The sequence below is a fragment of the Mustela nigripes genome, chromosome 6 (genome assembly GCF_022355385.1).
Source record: "Mustela nigripes isolate SB6536 chromosome 6, MUSNIG.SB6536, whole genome shotgun sequence".
Lineage (NCBI taxonomy): Eukaryota > Metazoa > Chordata > Mammalia > Carnivora > Mustelidae > Mustela > Mustela nigripes.
Genome location: NC_081562.1, coordinates 24,095,740 through 24,116,060, shown reverse-complemented (window position 1 = coordinate 24,116,060; position 20,321 = coordinate 24,095,740). Strand labels below are relative to the sequence as shown.

General features: G+C 36.4%; 1 protein-coding gene across 1 annotated transcript in view; it reads left to right on the top strand.

Annotated features, from left to right (window-relative positions):
• The window catches only part of CFAP54 (cilia and flagella associated protein 54), a 302,579-nt gene that overhangs the window by 33,483 nt on the left and 248,775 nt on the right, over positions 1-20,321 (top strand). The window contains exons 10-15 of the mRNA XM_059402309.1: positions 2,892-3,073; positions 3,161-3,326; positions 4,477-4,562; positions 9,284-9,418; positions 10,356-10,506; positions 14,741-14,817. Coding sequence (XP_059258292.1) covers positions 2,892-3,073; positions 3,161-3,326; positions 4,477-4,562; positions 9,284-9,418; positions 10,356-10,506; positions 14,741-14,817 — 797 coding nt within the window. The remainder of the gene's footprint in view (positions 1-2,891; positions 3,074-3,160; positions 3,327-4,476; positions 4,563-9,283; positions 9,419-10,355; positions 10,507-14,740; positions 14,818-20,321) is intronic.

The following is a 20,321-nucleotide window of genomic DNA, read 5'->3' as shown; positions in this document are numbered from 1 at the left end:
TCTTTTAATTTCTTCTTTCTTGCAATTCTTGGCTTATTGCATTGGATAAGATATCCAATAAAACATGAAATGGGGGACGCCTGGGTGGCTCAGTTGGTTGGACGACTGCCTTCGGCTCAGGTCATGATCCTGGAGTCCCGGGATCGAGTCCCGCATCGGACTCCCAGCTCCATGGGGAGTCTGCTTCTCTCTCTGACCTTCTCCTCGTTCATGCTCTCTCTCACGGTCTCTCTCTCAAGTAAATAAATAAAATCTTTAAAAAAAAAAAAAAACAAAAACATGAAATGGAAGTGGTAATAGTGGATATTCTTGTCTCATTTATGATCTCACATAGAAAGCTTTTGACATTTTACCATTAATTTTGATGTTTGCTGAAGGGTTTTTTAAGATAACTTTTTGTCCAGATTAAGGAAGTTGCTATTATTCTTGGTTTTCTGAGTTTTGTTTGTTTTTAATTATGAATAGTTGTTGAATTTCATCAAAAGCCTTTTCTGGCTTTATTGAGTTGATTGAATGGATTTCTAGTTTATTTCTGTTAATGTGACAAATTATATTGATTGCTTATCTCATTGTTAACCACTATATTTTTGGAATAAATCTAATGTGGAGGTAAGCATTATCCTTTTGATATATAATTTGATTTTGTTTGCTAATGTTTATTATTTTGCTTCTGTTCATGAGAGATTTTCCTTTCTTGTAGTGCCTTTTTAGGTTTTGCTTTCAAGGACATATTGAGCTCATATAAAGAGTTGAGAAGTACATACACTCTCTTTCTCTCTTATCTGAAAGATTTTGTGTCAGACTGTTGTTATTTCTTACATGTTTGATTGAATTTACTGGTGATGGCATTTGGAGTTGGAATTTTCTTTGAGGAAAGGTTTTTAACTATTAATTAAAAATTTCCCATACATATAAAATGATTTAGGCTTTCTTTTCATTAAAAATATCTTCTATTAGTTTGTTAAATAGGACGAAAAAAATTTGATTTTTGATCCAATATTTTCAAATTTTCATAAAATTTTTTAAATTTTAAAATGTCAGATTGAGCAGAAGCCCTCATTTTGAAAGTTGGCATTGTTCTGCCATAGGGGATTTGAGAAAGCTCTGGAGAATCTTGTGCAGGCCATAATGCCCAGCATGGAAGGGACAGTGGTCTTTTCTCACATGTCAAAACTCATCATATGGCTCTCCTTGCCACGACTGTGCTTGGTCAGCAGCACTAACGGCTGCCAGGGAGGAAGTCTGGGGTATAGTTATACCTTCTGGGGTTCTCTGCCCTTTCTCCCCCTGCCTTGTCCTTCTCCCACTATCTTGTCCTTGACCTTCTGAATCTCAGTATCCCTTAAGGCCCAATTCATTTTTTCTTAAAAGCCGTCCCTGACTAATCAACATGCTGAGCAGTCCTAATGTGGGACTCAATCCTAGGACCCTGGGACCATGACCTGAGCTGAAGGCAGATGCTTAACCGACTGAGCCACCCAAACATCCCTATTTTATTATTTTAATCTCTTTATTCCTTTCTGTTGCCTTCTGGGAAGGTTTCTCGATCCAACTTTCTAGGTTACTAATTTGTTCTTTGGTTCTTGCTATTCTGTTCCATTCACCTATTGAATTCTTTGTTTCAACAATAAAATAATTTATACCTAATCTCAATTTGATTCTTTTTCACAGCAATTTATTCTTGCTTCATGTTTTTAAAATCTTCTCTTTTTCAAAGAGAAAAAGTTTCAAAGTGTTTGTGTTTTTAACTTTATTTTTTCATGAGCTTACCTTCTGTTGCTCTGGAGCAGTCAGCTGACTTGTCCACAGTCTCCCTGGAAAGGGAGGTGAAAGCCTAGACCTTAGCATGTGTACTTTTAAGTGAGTTTCGGGTGTGTGTGTGTGTGTGTGTGTCTGTGTCACTGTGTGTGTGCATCCTCACATGTGCATGCTGATCTGTAGGCAAGGAATTTCTCTGCCACAGCTTGGGCTTATCCTCTCCATGAAGAAAATGATCTCAGATGAGATTTCCTTCTTCCACACTTGAAAACTTACCTTCACTTATACCCATCCTTTCCGCTGTCTCTCATTAAAGTGGAAAGGGTGTTCCTTCTCTTCTTTTGAAGTCTTTTAGCTTACCATTTCCAAACTGCCCCTTTCTCCCATGTCCTCTTTCAGCTTCCTCCCTGTATTTCTTTCTCTTTTTATAGTCAGGAATTGTCCATTTCCACTGTTCTAGATTCTTTCCTTCTTACTTATACAGTCTACAGCCCTCTGTCCTCAGCCCTCTGAGGAGAATGTCATGGACAACTTCCTTTTTGTTCAATCCAGGGGTCTCTTCTCAGTGCTTTTCTTCCCTTATACTCTAATATTTGTTACTATTGAATACTCCTAGAAAGGAATTTAGAAAAGCACTCTTCTCTGCAGCCTTTTCTTTCTCTGCCCTTCTCTTACATGTTGGGGGTCGTAATTCTCCTATCCTAGACAGCTGTACATTGCCCATGGCTGCTTCTGTTGTTTACTATGGATATGTAATGATGACTCTAAAGCTGTATCCCTATTATAGATCTGTTTCCTGAGCTTTCAATTTGTAATATCTAGCTGCCTACTTGACTAGTTAACTCTTGCTAATTCTATGTGTTTGCGATTCCGTGTTTCTTTGGCTGGACATCCTTGACCACTCTCCCACCATAAACCCATGTTTGATGCCCTTCTTATTTGTCCCCATAACACCCTGTATTTCCCTGCCAAGATTTCTCATTTCTCCATTAGAGTATAAGCTCTGTGAAGGCAGGGATTGTATTTGCTTCTATTCCCTTGTTTCCCTTGTGCCTAGAAGTATCTGTTAGTTAATATTCAGTAAATATGTCTTTCCATGAGTGACATTCAAACCTCTCTCTTTCCTTTTCTAGTGTCAAATACTGGTGCAGATGGAATGCTTGATTTTCCACAAACATCTCTTTTGCAACTTACTGTAAAAGGGAAAAATGTTATTTCTATAGATGCTGCTGTGAAATTTGTAAAATTGGCTTTTACTTATGAGGAATGGAGTTTATTTGACTCTTTAGCTGGGCAACTTATTGATTTTCTCCAGGTAACATATACAAAACCAATGATTTGTTTTAATTTTGTTAAGATGCCTTTGAGTTATTAATTAACTTATGGGATAAACTTTTCTTAGAGGCAGGATGATCCAGAGTCCAAGAAAGCAGAAAAGGATTTAATTCTTCTTGTTGCAATAGAACCCTTAATCAACATAAAGAGAAACAAGGGTTTGGTCTTTCCCATGGAAAACTGTAAAGAAGGACAGTCAGCTCAAATTTATGTTAAGAAAATTATTTTTCACGGTGAGTATTTATTTACCTTTTTGGAAACTTAAAATTTCGTCTGATAAAATATGCTCTCTAGGCGAAGTGAGAAAGAATATTCAAGGCAGAGGAAACAGGAAGTGCAAAGGCCCTGAGGCAGAAGTGTGCTTGGTTGTTGAAGGAATGGCAAGGAGGCACATGTGTCTGGAGTGTACTGTTGGTGCTGGTGGAATTTGAGAATGTGGTAGGAAATGCAGGCAGAGAAATAGCTGGGTGCCAGATCCTGCAGGCTTCTAGACCTTGTAAGGATGTTGGGTTTTATTCTATGTAATGGTTCTGAGTAGATGAAGAAGGCTCCATTTAGCTGCTACCTTGTTGGTAAATGAGAAATCAGCAGGCAGGGCAGTAAATCAAAAGCCATCAGTTCACTTTGGCAAGGCAAGATTTGGTGGTCTCCCATCTTTTTTCAGTAGGAGCAGTTTTTCATTCCAACATTTTAAGTCTTAGGAGGGAGACAAACCATAAGTGACTCTTAATCTCACAAAACAAACTGAGGGTTGCCGGGGGGAGGGGGTTTGGGAGAAAGGGGTGGGATTATGGACATTGGGGAGGGTATGTGATTTGGTGAGTGCTGTGAAGTGTGTAAACCTGGTGATTCACAGACCTGTACCCCTGGGGATAAAAATATATGTTTATATAAAAAAATAAAAAATTAGATAATAAAAAAAAAAAGTTATTGTGTATATAACTAAAATCTGCACCCTCTATATTTAGACTGGCAAGAATAATTTAATCCTGTAGGGTTTTTTTAAATGTTTTATAATGTTCTTAAGTCATTTCAAGACAATTCAATTACTAGACAGTGATATATATATATTTTTCCTAGTGGTTTTTAAATAGATATTTTTGTTATTTTATTTCAACTGCCGTATTTTACATGTGTTTTAATATTTTAAGCCTTTTCAATTCTATTTTGAATGTAGTTGGTATATAGATCGCAGACTAATGATAATAGTTTCTTTTAATTGCATTAGAGCCCACTTAGTTTTCATACAGAAATATCTTAGTGACATGAAATATTTGCCCAGATACCATTTATATCATTTTGTAGAATTTCAGTATTTCTATGACTTTTCTATTTGAAATTTTGTAATTTTTTTGTTTCATTTTTTTCTCTTTTATGAATTAGATTCTTGTGTGAAGACTTCTGGGTATTCAGAAGACATTTTCCATTTGGCAGCAACCTTATACTCTTGTGTCTGTGACTCTCCCCAGGTGAAATTGCTTTTTTGGATACTTTGTAATAGTGTTGAAGGAGGTTATTGTATCTAATTTAAAGCCAGATTTAAAATATCACAGGAATTGCACCTTGCCAAAATTCTATATTGTTTAATCATTAAATAAGGGGTTGAGTCATAATCTGACTTCTGATTTTAAGTCTGTTTTGATAATAATCCATTTTGTTCCTTTTTGGAAAATTCCTAGGCTAGCTATATTTCTAATAATGAAGGAAATGAGGTCACCTGGGTGGCTCAGTTGCTTGGGCGACTGCCTTAGCTCAGGTCATGGTCCCGGAGTCCTGGGATCGAGTCGCACACCGGCCTCTCTGCTCGCCAGGGAGACAGTTTCTCCTGCTGACCTCTCTTCTCTCATGCTCTCTCTCTCTCATTCTTTGTCTCTTTCTCTCAAATAAATAAATAAAATTAAAAAAAAATAATGAAGGAAGTGAGGCAGTCATTTCAGTTAGAGTTAATATTCTTAATGAAATACTGCTTTCTAGTCCATGAGTACAGTGCTTGGTTATTATTTGGATTCACTTTGCACTCAATGGCCAGTAGAGATGATGATTTGTGGGTATGAATGTCTAAGTAACTAGAACATCGCTGGTGTTAAAACTGAATTCCAGGGATCCCCAGGGCTTTGCCGAAGTTCCCTCAGGAGCTCAGCTTTGGGTAGTAACACCCTAACCTGTTTCTATTAGGTTTATATACAATGCTGAAATAGAATTTCATTTGAAAATTTGGCTTTACTAATTCTAAAAAAAGTTTGAAAACCACAAAGATAGAGCATTTATTAAGTTTGTTCAGAAAAGTGAAACCACAGTAAGGGACTTGAGAAGTTCTACTGTTTAATGTTTTTTATTTCTTCTGGGTTTATTAAATATTTGTGACAGGTATTTAATTTTTAAAAGAAAGGTATTTGATAGCAAATATAATGATTATAGTAGGAGAGTTAAATAAAAAAAATTTTTTTTCATTTTAAGTTTTTATTTAAATTCTGGTTAGTTAACATATAGTGTAATATTGGTTTCAGGACTAGAATTTAGTGATTCATCACTTACAGATAACACCCAACATTCATCACAACTGTGCTCCTTGATACCTGTTACCCATTTAGCCCAGCCCCTGCTCTCCTCCCCTCCATCAACCCTTAGTTTGTTCTCCATAGCTGAGGGTCTCTTATGGTTTATCTCCCTCTCTCCTTTTTTTTTTCTTCTTTCTCCTATGTTCATTTGTTTTGTTTCTTAAATTCTACATATAAGTGAAGTCATATGGTATTTGTCTTTCTCTGATTGACTTATTTCACCCAGCATAATACACCCTACTCCATCCATGTCATTGCAAATGGCAAGATTTCCTTCTTTTTTGGTGGCTAAGTAATATTCCTTTGTATATGTACCATAGCTTCTTTATCCATTCCTCTGTTGATAGACACTTGGGCTCTCTCCATAGTTTGGGTATTGTTGATAGTGCTGCTGTAAACATTAGGGTGCGTGTGCCCCTTAGAATCAGTATTTTGTATGCTTTGGGTATATACCCAGTAGTGTAATTGCTGGGTCATAGGGTAGCTCTATTTCTAACTTTTTGAGGAACCTCTATACTGTTTTCCACAGTGACTACATTCCCACCAGCAGTTCTCCACCTCCTCTCTAGCATCTGTTGTTTCAGTATTGTTTATTTTGGTCATTCTGACAGGTGTGAGGTGGTATCTGATTATGGTTTTTATTTGTATGTCCCTGATGTTGAGTGCAGAGTCCAATGCTGGTGATCTCAGGATCCTGAGATCATGACTTCAGCCAAAACAAAGAGTTGCAGGCTTAACCCATTGTGCCACCCAGGCACTTGATATATCTTTTTTATAATGCCATTTGATACGTGATATATATTTATCTCCCAAAATAGAAATATTTAGAAATTCATTACTTTGTATCTTACTTTTTGTTTGCTTGTTTTTAAAAAGATTTTATTCATTTATTCATTTGAAAGAGAGAGAGGATGAGTTGGGGGAGGGGCAAAGGCAGAGGGACAAGCAGACTCCACACTGAGCACAGAGCCTGACTGGCAGCTCCATCTCATGACCCTGAGATCAAGACCTGAGCCAAAATTAAGAGTCTGATGCTTAACCAAGTGAACTACCCAGGTGCCCTTGCATCTTACTTTTTTTTTTTAAACTTTATATTGATATATAATATATAATGAAAAAATTTTATTAGTGTATAGCTCAATGAGTTTTCATAAATGAAACACATCCAGTTCAAGAAATAGAACATGTCCAGCACCCAGTAGCTCCCCCTGTGTTCCTCACTATTTACTAACCCTACCAAGGGTACTCACTGTCTTGACTTTTTACTCATTGGGTTAGTTTTGCCTGTTTTTTGATATTGTATGTAATTGGATACAGGAAATATAGATGGTCCCTGTCTTAGGATGATTCAACCTAAGATTTTTCAATTTTACAATGGTGAAAAGCAATACACATTCACTGGAAATCATACTTTAAAATGTGAACTTTGATCATTTCCCTGGCTGGCCATATGCAGTATGATACTGTCTCATGATGCTGGGCAGCCGCAGCCACAGCTCCCAATCAGCTACATGATCATGAGGGTGGATGACAGACACACAGCTATTCTGGTTTTCACTTTCAGCACAGTATTCAATAAATAACAAGAGATAGTTATTGTGTTAGGGACCTTAGTCCTACTGTAGGCTAATGTAAGTGTTTTGAGCACATTTCAGATAGGCAACACTAGGCTATGATGTTCAGTAGATTAGGTGTATTAAATGCATTTTTAATTAATAGTATTTTCTATTTGTAAGTCAAGGGAGATCTCTGTATACTTTCAGTATCTTCTTTCAATTGATATTGTTTGTAGGAGTCATCCTTGTTGTTGTAAGTGATTGTTTATTGTTCATTTTTACTGCATAGTATTCCACTGTATGAATAGACCAAAACTTATTTATACTTTCTTCTATACTTAATTTCTTCTTCTAGTAACATTGCCTGTGTAACCAGATGCAAAAATCTAACTTCAATAGCTTTCTCTGACTCTCTGAGGCCAAACAATGCCCCTGGAAGAAAAGGCTATCCTTTCCCACATATTTAATTTCTTTAGTGTGAGAAAGCCATTCTGGTCCACTTTAATAGCCTAGAGCTATGCTGTTAATCCAGTATAGCTCCTACCCAGATTTTTTTTTTAAGATTTTATTTATTTATTGGACAGACAGAGATCACAAGTAGGCAGAGAGGCAGGCAAAGAGAGAGGAGGAAGCAGTTTCCCCACAGAGCAGAGATCCAGATGTGGGGCTCAATCCCAGGACCCTGGAATCATGACCTAAGCCAAAGGCAGAGGCTTTAACCCACTGAGCCATCCAGATGTCCCTGATTTTTTTTTTTTTTTTAAAGTAGGCTCCACTCCCAATGTGGAACCCAGTGCAGGGCTTGAACTCACAACCCTGAGATCAAGACCTGAGCTGAGACCAAGAGTGGGAGGCCCAACTGACTGAGCCACCCAGGAACCACAGGGCAAGGAATTTTTATTACCAACTTTAAAAAAATAATAATGTATGTTTTAGTTCATTCAATTCAATTCAGTAAACATTTATTGATCTCTGTTATGGTCCCATATAAGGTACTACATATGCACATTAAGTCTTAGAGCTGCCCTAAAGGAGTTTAAGGTTTGGTGTATTTTAATCATAAACGCATTATCTTTCTAGTTCAGATATAATGAATTATATTTTCTTTTGGAAAGAACCAAATAACTGATTTGAAAGGAGATGTATTCATTATACTCATGGTATCTATTGATGCCCAGTGTAATGCTCTGTTGGTTTCTTCATGTCTCTCTTTCCTCCTTGTTTATATCCTTTTTCAGCTCCCTACTTCCTCTCCCCTTACTAATTCATCCCCTTCCCCATTCTTTATTATTTTAACACAGAAAATTTAAAAAGGAAGTAGTATATAAAACTTTCAAATTTGGTTGGAGATAATTAGCTTACATAGCTTGCCTAAAAATGTTTGGAACATTTCTTTTTAGACAGGCAGAAGTGACCGAGAGCGTTCATTGGAGTGTAGACTCTGGAACTAGACTTCTTGGGTTTGAATCCTGGCTTTGCTACTTTCTATTCATTTCATCTTGGGAAAAACCACTTAATCTTGTACTTCAGTTTGTTCTTCTGGAAAGTGGGGATGATAGTAATAGTACTCACTTCATAAGGTTGTCATGAAGATTAAATAAATTGTTATAAGCCTTAAGTCTGTTTGGGCTACCATAACAAAAATACCATAAACAGGGTGGCTTAAATAGGGGCCACTTATTTCTCATAGTTCTGGAGGCTGAGAATCCAAGATCAAGGCACCAGCAGATTTGGTGCCTGGTGAGGGTCCCCCTCCTGGTTTATAGTTGGTGGTCTTTGCCTTGTGTCCTCACTTGACAGAAAGAGAGTGACAGACTCTGGGGTCCCTTTTATAAGGGTAGTATTTTCACTCTTGAGGGCTTTACCTTCACCTCAAGGTGGGAGGCCCCACCTCCAAATATTATCACACTGGGAGTTAGAATTTCAACACAGGAATTTTGGATAGACACAAACATTCAGTCCGTAGGTATATAAAGCTCTTATAATGTTCCTTGACACACGTTAAATGCTATATAACTGTATTTATATGTGTATCTTATTATTCTTACCAATTTACTTTACCATTTTTGTTTTCAGAATGTTCAGCCTGATAAAGAAATTGTTGTGGACATGATAATGTTCCTATGGCAGAAATGCAAATTAGGAATTCAGAAGATCAATATGGCCAGAAGTGACTATGCAAAATTCACCCAGAAAATCAGTAGTAATAAAGTATTCCTTTTTTTGTTTCCTTTTACTTGCTTTAAGTTGTGATGCACATTTCAAATCTAAATTTTCCCTATCAATCCACTTGCATAACTACCATTCTTTAAATGTGGTGCTGACTGAGTCTTTCTCTAAGTATATTCTCTGCACTTCTGCAGTTTAGTTTTGGGGAGTGGGAAGGTATTTCAGGTTTTTAAGGAAAGAATAAATATAGTGCATTTAAGGTTATACAAACTTGGATAAGTTCATTGAGGAGGTTAATAATGGAAAATACAAATAAATAAGGAATTTTAGTTTTTTTTCCCTGCAATAATATCTTTAGATTATTTCAAAGAGCTCTTTTGTGGAAAAGAGAAAATTGAGTGGGTGTGAATATTATAACCTGGGAACATAGGAGGAAACATTTAACAGTAACATACTTGATGAATTGTACATTGGGTACATGGGCTTGGTTTTACCATGTACTATGAAAAAATAATCTTGTTTCCTCATTTTAGTTCCCAAAGTGTGATGGCTAATTTTATGAGCTAGACTTTGGGGGTATAGGCATGATAGAAGGTACCTAACATGGAGCCTGAAATACCTGCTTAACCCTTCACTGTTTTGGAAGACTTTGGTAGTGATCCTAACAGCTGCTTTCTGAAGGGAAAATTAGAACTTTGAGGATACTGATAATCTTTACTGATATGATAAAAAAAAGATGATAAATTTTCCATTATGGCTATAGATTTGTAGATTATAAGCGTAGGTGGATCTTCTTTATGAGTTTATATAAACAGATTGATTAAGAACATTGATGTTTATAATTAAGATGTACTAGTAAGGGGGTGTTTACCTGTCTAACATTTTTACATGTTTAGAAGATGATGACTTCAAGGAAGTCCTAAGTTTAAAAAAATTACTCTATAATGTAATAAAATTTTAATTGATTTTCTCTTTTCAGTGGGTTTATCTTCTGTGGCAGATAAATGAAGTAATTCACTGCTATAAAATGGAAGATATTGACATTGTGGTGGTAGCAGAAGTCACATTGCGATTAAGTGAAATATTGGAGTTATTAGGAAACCCACGAAGAAAATTTAAAAAATCTCTAGGTAATATAATGAATGAAAAAGTATGAAGTTCTTATTTACAGATATGCATATGAATATATAAGTTGGAATACAGAATAACTACTGTTAATGAAAACTAGGCATTTCAGTACTATGCTTCCTTGGTGATTTATAACCAGGGATAGAAATAGTAGGAGTTTAACCAAGTGAATATTAAAGAGGTTATTTGTTCTATGGTTCCGTGGCAGAAAAGTGTCTTTTTTCTTCCCCTCACTCATATATTCCCCTTCTCCATTCCTCACCACTTTTACCTTCTTTTTACTTTTCCCCTTTTATTGCCTTTCCTCCTTTGCCATTTTCCGATAGAGTGTATGCTGCTTGAAGAAAGAGAGCATGTTTTGGTTGCCGTTATATTTTTGGTACCTACCACACTGCCCCATACAGACTGGGAACTTAACAACTAGCATGGAGGACATGGGGAGATAGAGAGGAGAAGGGAGTTGGGGGGAAATTGGAAGGGGAGGTGAACCATGAGAGACTATGGACTCTGAAAAACAATCTGAGGGTTTTGAAGGGGCGGAGGGTGGGAGGTCGGGGTACCAGGTGGTGGGTATTATAGACGGCACGGATTGCATGGAGCACTGGGTGTGGTGCAAAAATAATGAATACTGTTATGCTGAAAATAAAAAATAAATTAAAAAAATGTCTGTTGAATGGATCAGTGTTTTACGTTTTACTCCTTTTAAATTTCCTTCTGTCTTCTGATTCCCTCCTTTTAAAATTTGTTTTCTTCACTTATTTTGTTTCTACTTTTCTTTTCCCCTTTTCCTCTTTTCTTCCTTTATTTTTGTTCTAATTTCCCACCCACTCCTTACTCTCTCTGCCCCAATCCCTTTCTGCCAGCAATTCTTCTCCTTTTAGAAAGTTCCTTCTCCCAAAGTACAGCCTTATGCTCTGACCTTCTTTCTTCAGCATGTGGTTGAACCCCTGAACCATCTGTTTTAAAAAGTAACCCATCTGTAGGGAGTGGGGGTGTGGTTAGTGGGTGTTTACTTTCCTATTTTACCCCTCTTACATAGTGTATATGACATTTGAGGGACTTTGTAGTAAAGTCATTATTGTAGTACTTGTTTTCCCAGAGATTTATTGATCTGGCTCTGCTGTTCTCATTTGAGTGTGGCTTAACAGATGGAATTTTAGAGCCATGGTTCTCACATTTTGATTGGCATCAGTATCACTTGGGAGCTTATTAAAAATACAAAGGCCCAGGTCCTATCCTACTTCAGAAAAGCCTGGGCCTTTCTAGTCTTTATTAGTTTATCTGGTGATTTTGATACACATCAAAGTTTGGGAACTACTGGTTAAAGGTCTCTGGCTATCTAATACATTCAAGTCCTATTTTTTTTGAAATGTCCTATCTTAAAATGCCTTTTCCTTTTTAAAAAATTATATATTTGCAGAGTTTCAAATAGAGAGAGATGAAATAACTTACCATGTACCTATTATGCAGTGCAAATATTATGCACATATTGCCAATTTTACTTCATTCTTTCCTGGAACACATGTTTTCCTCTGGAGTGTTTTAAAACAGATGCCATGTCATTTCACTAGCAAATACCCCGATGTGTTTGTGTGTGTGCACGCACACATGTGTGTACATGTGTGTGTGTCTGTTGGTTTATGTATCTATGTAACAGATAAAGATTTTATTTTGTTTTACAGAACTAAAATGCCATTATTACCATATAAAATTAGGGGAAAAATCCTATGTCACTGACTGTATTAAAAATATCTTAAGTTAGTTTGTTCTAATCAGGATCCAAATAAGCCCATACATACATTTTACTTTCTTACATTTTTCTTGAGTCTTTCTTTCTAATATCTAAGAGTTCCTTTCTTCCTCCCCCTTTCAAGCCATTTATTTTTTGAAGAAATTTGCCATCTTGTAGATTCCCCACAATCTGGATTTGGCTTCTTATGTCTTTGTGGAATTAACTTGTTTCTCTACCTGGTAGTTGGCTCTAGAGGCTTGATTAGATTCCCGTGATATCTTATCAAAAAGAATTCCTGTCAATATCTTCTAAATTCATAAGAATACTTCATAGGTGGTGGTGCTGTTTACTTCCTGTTGTGTTGAATCAGGAAGCATATAATGCCCAGTTACCGCACATGTTGTGTTGTAAAGACTTAACCAGTGAGTTCAGCTATTGTCAGTTTGACCTTTCTCCTAGGTCCCCCCCGCCCCTTGTAGATTCTGAGACAAGTTGTTGAGTCCAGTGTTTTATTTGGTATATTATCTAGGAAACAGGGTGGTAGTGTGGAGAAGTAAGACAGTAAAGGAAAGGAAGACAGTACAAAATGCAGTAAGTTACAGAGAAGGCTACTCTTATAGGTTTAGGGGTTATTCCTATGAGAGACCTGTAGGAGACTGTGTAGAACCTAGAGAGCTGGGAGGTTGAGATATTTATACAACTTTTATCTGTCATTGAAGGAGTGAGAGTGAGAATCCAGAAAGGTTTTCAAACTTCTGTCATTTCTTCTGCACTTACTATGTTGAGTTCCTAAGTGAAGAACTGCTTCATCATCTATTTGGTTACTCTGGCTATTTTTGATTGTGTGGTAGACATTATATTTGCTAAATATATTATAGAAATAACTTGAAGGCTTAGATGAGGTTAATGAGGTTAAAACCTTCCAGAGAAGGTTTATGCTTGTTTTTACTAAATATATGAAGACACTACTACTCCAGGATCCCATTAGTCCAGTTTGAGAGATTAAGATAATTTGAAGCTGAGATGCTCTTTTGTTGACTTATTTTCCATTTACCCTAACTCCTGGGATGCAGCCCCTTCTGGCTTCTCACTTTTGGTGGCCCTGGATCCTAATCTCTGTTGCTTTAGTTCTCAAGGCTGTCAGAAGCATCACTTGGCTTCTTAGCTTTCTGTTTCAGAATTGACAATAGTCCTCAGTTGGGAATGTAGCTCAAGTTCCCATTTTCATGATCTTTTTTACTTAAATATGAAGAAACAGTTTTTTTCCAGCTTTTCTAGTGGTCTCTAGACAGGAGAATTTTTCCAGGTTACCTGTTACTGAAAGCAAAAAGCCCAGTGATTTTTTTTTTTGTCTATTCCTTATTCAATTTTGTTTTGTTTACTAATTACTTTTGGGAGACTATTGTTTTGTTGGATTTATATTCTGTTTAATTACAAATTAACTAAATGCAATTTGTTGATTCTTTGCTAAAGTGTTTCACCTCTAAAGAATTAATTGATAATGGAGTATGATCCATTTAAAAATAGAAAAATCTAAGTTTATGTAGTGAGGGGTTATCCCCATTCAGATGTATAAATTCTTATAACTTTTCCAGTATTATTATTACCATCATCTTATTGGCACATAAAACACAAAGTACAAGTCATTCTTATATATTAATTATGGAAGTCTGATTCAAAATATTTATTGGACTGTTTACTAAGTAATGGATTATTTAAATTATGCAATACATTTTAAAATAGGAAGCTAGCATTGGCATATATTTATAATTTATATTCCTTTCACTCAAACCAGTCTTTTCTGATATTTGTCCAAATTCATTAGGCTCTTACCCTGTTTTTTGAATGCTTTTCTTTGTTTTTAAGATTTTATTTATTTATTTGAGAGTGAGAGAGAAAATGAGAGGGGAGAAGGTCAGAGGAAGAAGCAGGCTGCCCATGGAGCTGGGAAATTGACACAGGACTTGATCCTGGGACTCAGGATCCATGACCTGAGCTGAAAGTAGTCACTTAACCAAATGAACCACCCAGGCACCCCCTTTTGAATGCTTTTCAATGGACTCTATAGACTGTGTAGAAAGACCAGTCATTTTACCATAATATTACCTTGTTAATAATCAAGATTTTTAATTTTGTTTGTTGTACTGCAAGATGCTTTTAAATTAACTTATATAAAGACAAAATATAATTATATGGAAGAAATAATTTTGTATTCAGTCAATTTCAAAGTGTTGAATCATTTCTAAAATCATGAGTAATCAAAAAGTAACCAAAAATCAAAAAATTTGGCATAACATTTTTTAGGATTATGAGTCACTGCTGTGTTTACATTTTTTCTTTTCTCCTCTTTCCTCTGGTCTTTCCTTCTTTCCCTTTGTTTCTTTTCTCCTTCTCACTCCTCTTCTTCCTACTTTTAACCCTTTTTTTCCTCCTCCTCTTTCTTCTCTTCCTTTCCTTCCTCTTCTGGTCCTTCCTTCCTTCTTTTCCTTTCTTTCCTCCCACAGAGATACCTTTAAGGAAAGGAACTGGTGACTCCCTTGGGATTTCGAGAGGGAACACAGAAATTCTTCCAATATTAAAGGTATTGCAAAAATATTTTATTTTTTAAAAAGATTTTTATTTATTTTTTTGTCAGAAAGAGAACCAGCACATGCAGGGGGACTGGCAGGCAGAGGAAGAAGATTCCCTGTTGAGCAGGGAGCCCAATGCCGGACTTGATCCCAGGAACCCAGGATCATGACCCGAGGTGAAGGCAGATGCTTAACCGACTGAAGCACGCAGACATCCTACAAAAATATTTTAGAAAATACAGTTAAAAACAGGAATTTAGGGTGCCTGAGTGGCTCAGTGGGTTAAAGCCTCTGCCTTCAGCTCAGGTCATGATCTCAGGGTCCTGGAATCGAGTCCAGCATCGAGCTCCCTGCTCAGCAGGGAGCCTGCTTCCTCTTCTCTCTCTCTCTGCCTGCCGGCTCGTGATCTCTCTCTGTTAAATAAATACATTAAAAAAAATCTTAAAAAAACCCAGGAGTTTAGATTTTCAAACAATACTAACTTTGTAAATATGTAATTTTAGAAATAATTTTGAATATTTAATATCTGAGAATTTATAGTTTCTACATACATTGAAAACTATAGGGGACATTTTCTACCTTTTGCTTTTACTGTAGAAAAAAAAATCCCACTTAGCTTTAAAAATAACCTGGTAAATATCTTAAAAGGATTTGTAGTTACATTACCATTGGTATTTTGAATGTGTTGTGATCCATAGATTCATAAAGCAGAGAGATCCTGCTCAGCATATTCCTCTGACAGATTCAATGAGTTCTTACCTGTTGAAAATACACTTAGAACAGCCCCTTGCATTGGGCAAGTTCTTAGTGATTGTTACATTAAGAGAAGAAAGGGGGGTGAGGGAGATAAAGAGCTATTTCTCTTATTGGTTATGTTTTTCTTACAATATTTGAATTATTTCTGTCCATCAAAGATTGTGTTGTTACATAGATCTGAATGGGAGTCTAGGGAACCATGTCATATATGTTATAAACACTTTAATTTATAGACAAGAACTAGCATTTTATCAAGTCAGTTCTATGTGATGCTAATAATATGCTTCAGAAAAGGGTGTCAGAGTCCAGTAACTTTGGATTAAACACAACAGATTCTTTACTATAAGACTTCTCAGAGGCATTCATTTGCTTATGAGCATTGTGGTTTTTCAAGAAGATATATAATACCATATATTCCATTATTTGAAAATAAAACCCATTTTATCCTTCACGGAATAGCTGCTTAGGACACCACTGCTCATGGACTACTGTTGAAAAATACTTTTTCTAGAGAGGAAGCCAGGGATTTGTTTTTCAGTTTGCCTGATTAATTAAAAAAACTATAATTTTAAATTATTAAAGTTGTATTAACATTAGAGGACATTTTGATATATATAAAAAAGAAAAATCTGCAATTTTACTATATGGACTGAAATATTATTTTTTATATTCCCTTCTAGGCTTTTTTATATTTTTTAGCATAGTGTTCTGATGTTTTTTCCTAACATTATGTCATCAGCACTTTTCCTGTTGCTAATGTTAATACTCAGAATTGCTGTATTTTCTCTGAAAAATCAATTTAAAATATATATCATAAAATTGTAAAGAATGTTATAAGGAAGACCCATATCCCCTTAAGAAAGAGTACCTTATTAGTAGACTTGAAACTTCTCCATTAACCTCTTTGATCAAATCACCTTTTCTCCTGCCTAGCAGTAACTGGTATTCTAAATATATTATAAATTCCAGGTATACTTTTATTACATATGTGTGTATTCCCAGGAAGTAGGAAGTATTGTTTTTAAATGGTGTCATAGTGTGTGTATTCTTCTGCAGCTTGCTTTTTATCTCTGTGTTGTGTTTGTGAGATTCACTTCAGTTGATTTGTAGTAGTCATAGTGATGATTTTTGCTATTACATCTAATTTACTCACGGTTGCATAGTAAGTGGATTTGATTAGATGTGTTGCCTTCAATGTCCAGGCATTTAGTTACTATGCTATGCTGCGTTTTGATTTAAAAAAAAATGTCTTCAGGATACTTGTGTGAAATATATTTTTCTAATGCATAAAATATGCAAGTCTTATAACTGGGTACCAGTTAAATATCATGAATATACTTGAGGACTGGGGGATCATTCTGAATTTATTTTCTTCTAATTTAGGGTTTAGGAAATGCAATTTTGAGTTCTTTATGTAGTATTGTATCTTAAGAGAGCTGGAGTTGAGAAATCTTAAATTGGGAACAGTATGTTTGAAATTCACAAGAAATTGAGGCACAATAGCTGTCTGTCAGTGGTTTTTCAGGGATCACTTACAGCGCTTGCTAAATATATAGCTTCCTATTTCCCACTTAGGCATATTGAATCATAATTTCAATTGTGGGGTCTTGAAAGTTTATGATTCCAGGTATTTTCCTCTTAAAATTCCCCCAACATATTCTTTTATTTATTTATTTGAGAGAGAGAATGAGAGAGAGAAAGAGAGAGAGAACAAGCAGGGGGAATGACCAAGGGAGAGGGAGAAGGCGGTTTCCTATGTGGGGCTCAATCCCAAGACCCCAGGATCATGACCTGAGTCCAAGGCAGACACTTAACTGGCTGAACCACCCAGGCACCCTCCCCATGTAGATTCTTAAAGAAACTAGAATTTCAGAATCACTGACTTAGTGGGTCAGCACTTATTCTCTGAGGCTTCATAGGGAAGGAATAAGAATAGTAGTAGAAGTTACAAAGTGCTAGATTTTGGTTTCAAGTAAAATTTCTGGCAGTTAAATCCATTAAATAAAATGAGTTTCATAGAAGGTAGCAGTTTCCCCAAATGAAGATGCTGAAGACTGTTTATTAACTATTGCTGCTCTTATTTAAATTAGAAAAATGTACCCTTTCCTTGATATGCTTTATTGCCATCTTCTGGGAAATTGCCAAAATAAATATACAAGTCTATGAGGATAACAGCATGAATCGTACCCCTTAACGTTGTGCAATAGGCAACTAACCCAACTGTACTGTGGCTCATGGTAGATGTAGTACAGGTGGTTTGTTGATGTGTCCTAAGGGCTCAACCGTTGGTGTTGGAAGATCCAGAGTTGAATCTTGACTCTAATATTGACTATGTTATCTTAAACAGATTATTTCATCTGTTTGAATATAAATGTCTTCATCTGTAAAATTGTAAAAACAGAACCTATTCTACTGGTATTATTTAAGTTACGTAATCTAAATGAGGTATTGATAATGTTGTAGAAGTCAGTACTTGGCACATGGCAGCTACTCAGTTTTTCTCTTACATTTTATGTAGAGCACTGACTCTTAATTTAGGGTCTCAGACTCATCTGGAGGGGACTGAAGTGGAGAAAAGGAGTGAGAATTTATTGTAAGGAGAATCCAAAACCCATATGCTCCCCTATCAGTAATTGTAGGTGGGATATATCTTGCATATATACATGCAACTATTTTAAAAAATGAGGTGTTTATTGTTATCACATTCAAAGCTTATTTAAAAGTTTTACTGAATACATAGCAGCTAGTTCTTTCAATAAATGTATTATAAAATTACAGCAATTAATAGGTATCTACCTCATAGTGTAGTGCAGTTAAAAAATTAGTCTCTGTAAAGCACTTAGCCAAGTGTCTGGAACATTGTTTAAATGTTTGCATGGTAATGACAAAGATAACAAAGGTGATAGTGATAGTGATGATGTAATGGTAGAATATAGGTGTGTGGGGGGGGAGGATCTTTGAGATCTTTTAATGTGAAGAAGGCATCCTTAGAGACTTCTGTTTCTGGCAAAAGGGCAAACCAGTTGAGCTGAAAACCTTGTTGCTACAAAGCACATCAAAATTTTGGACAGAATTGAACAAATATCCTCAGGCACATTGTGGAGCTCACAAGAAAGTAAGATAAATTCCAGGGGCTGAAATAGAAAGGGGAACTGAAAACTTGAATGGTCATTTTATGAGTAGATGCTGCAGTTGGTTGATGGGCTTAGTTACAAAAAAAAGCTCAGATTAACAGCTATCCAGTGACAAGATGTGAAGCTTGGGCACATGAAAGATAGGAGTTTGGAACTGAGACTTACACATTAAAATTACGACCTCCAAAAGTCCACATTCTAGAGAAGGGAGACCAGAAAAAAACCAATGTGCCTACTTGTGTGGGGTGGTATCTCCACATGGGTACTGGAGGTGGGTGGGTGGGAGAAAGATGCAACAAAGGCATTTGACAAAATTCAACAACCATCTTTTTGAATTTATTTTTTTATTTTTTAAAAGATTTTCTTTATTTCAGAGAGAGAGAGAGAGAGCATGAGAGGGGGGAGGCTCAGAGGGAGAAGCAGACTCCCTGCTGAGCCTGGAGCCTGACATGGGACTCGACCCCAGGACCCTGGGATCATGACCTGAGCCAAAGGCAGACACTTAACCTACTGAGCCACCCAGGCATTCTCAACAACCATCTTTAAAAAATAACTCTTAAGTCAGGAATAGAGGAGAACTTCTATATCGCATTAAGGGTATCATTCAAAGACCTGTAATGAATTTTAAACCTGTGGTAAAAGACTAAAATTAATCCCTTTATACTGAGGTAACAACATAGGATATCTGTCATTCTTCTGTTCAACAAGTCTTGGAGGTCTTAAGATAGTCATCTGAGAAAGAAAGCAGAAAAAAAGGCATAAGGACTGTAAGGAAAATACCAATCTTGTCTTGATCCACAGACTAGTACAATGCATTACACATTTTTAGGAATAGCAGTCTAAATGTCCATTGGTAGAAGAATGGATAAATATATTGTGCCGTATTTCTCCACATCGCACCATTCAGTGGGGCATGAGGGTGAATGAATTAGTGTGGGCTTGAACTAGAGTCAGCTTGACATCATTGCCCTTCCCTTCTTGTCATAGGAGGGAACTGGAACTGTACTTCCCAGCCTCTCATTTCCATGTAGTTCTAGGTTAGTCTTCCAATGAGGGGCATTTGCAGAAATTTATAATGAAGGGAAGACAGAGTTCTTATTTGGCAGTGGCAGATGGAAGAACATTTACCAGCCATGCTGAGAAAGCTCTTGAATTCACCTGACTCGGTGTGGCAGACACTTGGTGGTGTTGTCAGCCACCTCCTTGATTCCAAGATTCAGAGGCTTGTGCATGCAGCCATATTGTCACTGGCAGCTTTCTTCCCTTTCCCCCGCCTTCCTCTAACTCTGTGTATCAGATCCTTTCTGCTTAAGAAGAGATAGACATCTCTAACTCTGTCAAATCTCTTTCTGCTCAAGAGTATCTTGGAGCTGTGTTGCTAACCAAACTGACACATTGAGTTACATAACTCAAGCATGAAAAATTTGCAACAACATAGGTTTGAGTGTATAAAGTGAACTGCAAAATTTTCTGATGAAATTAAAAAGTATGTAAGTAATATTGCATATGGTTAAAGGATACATACACATGTAGTGAAAATTTAAAAACACACAAAAGAATGGTAAAAACCAAAGCACAGTGGCTTCCTTTAGGAGCCGAGAAAAAGATTGTCATGTGGACAGTTC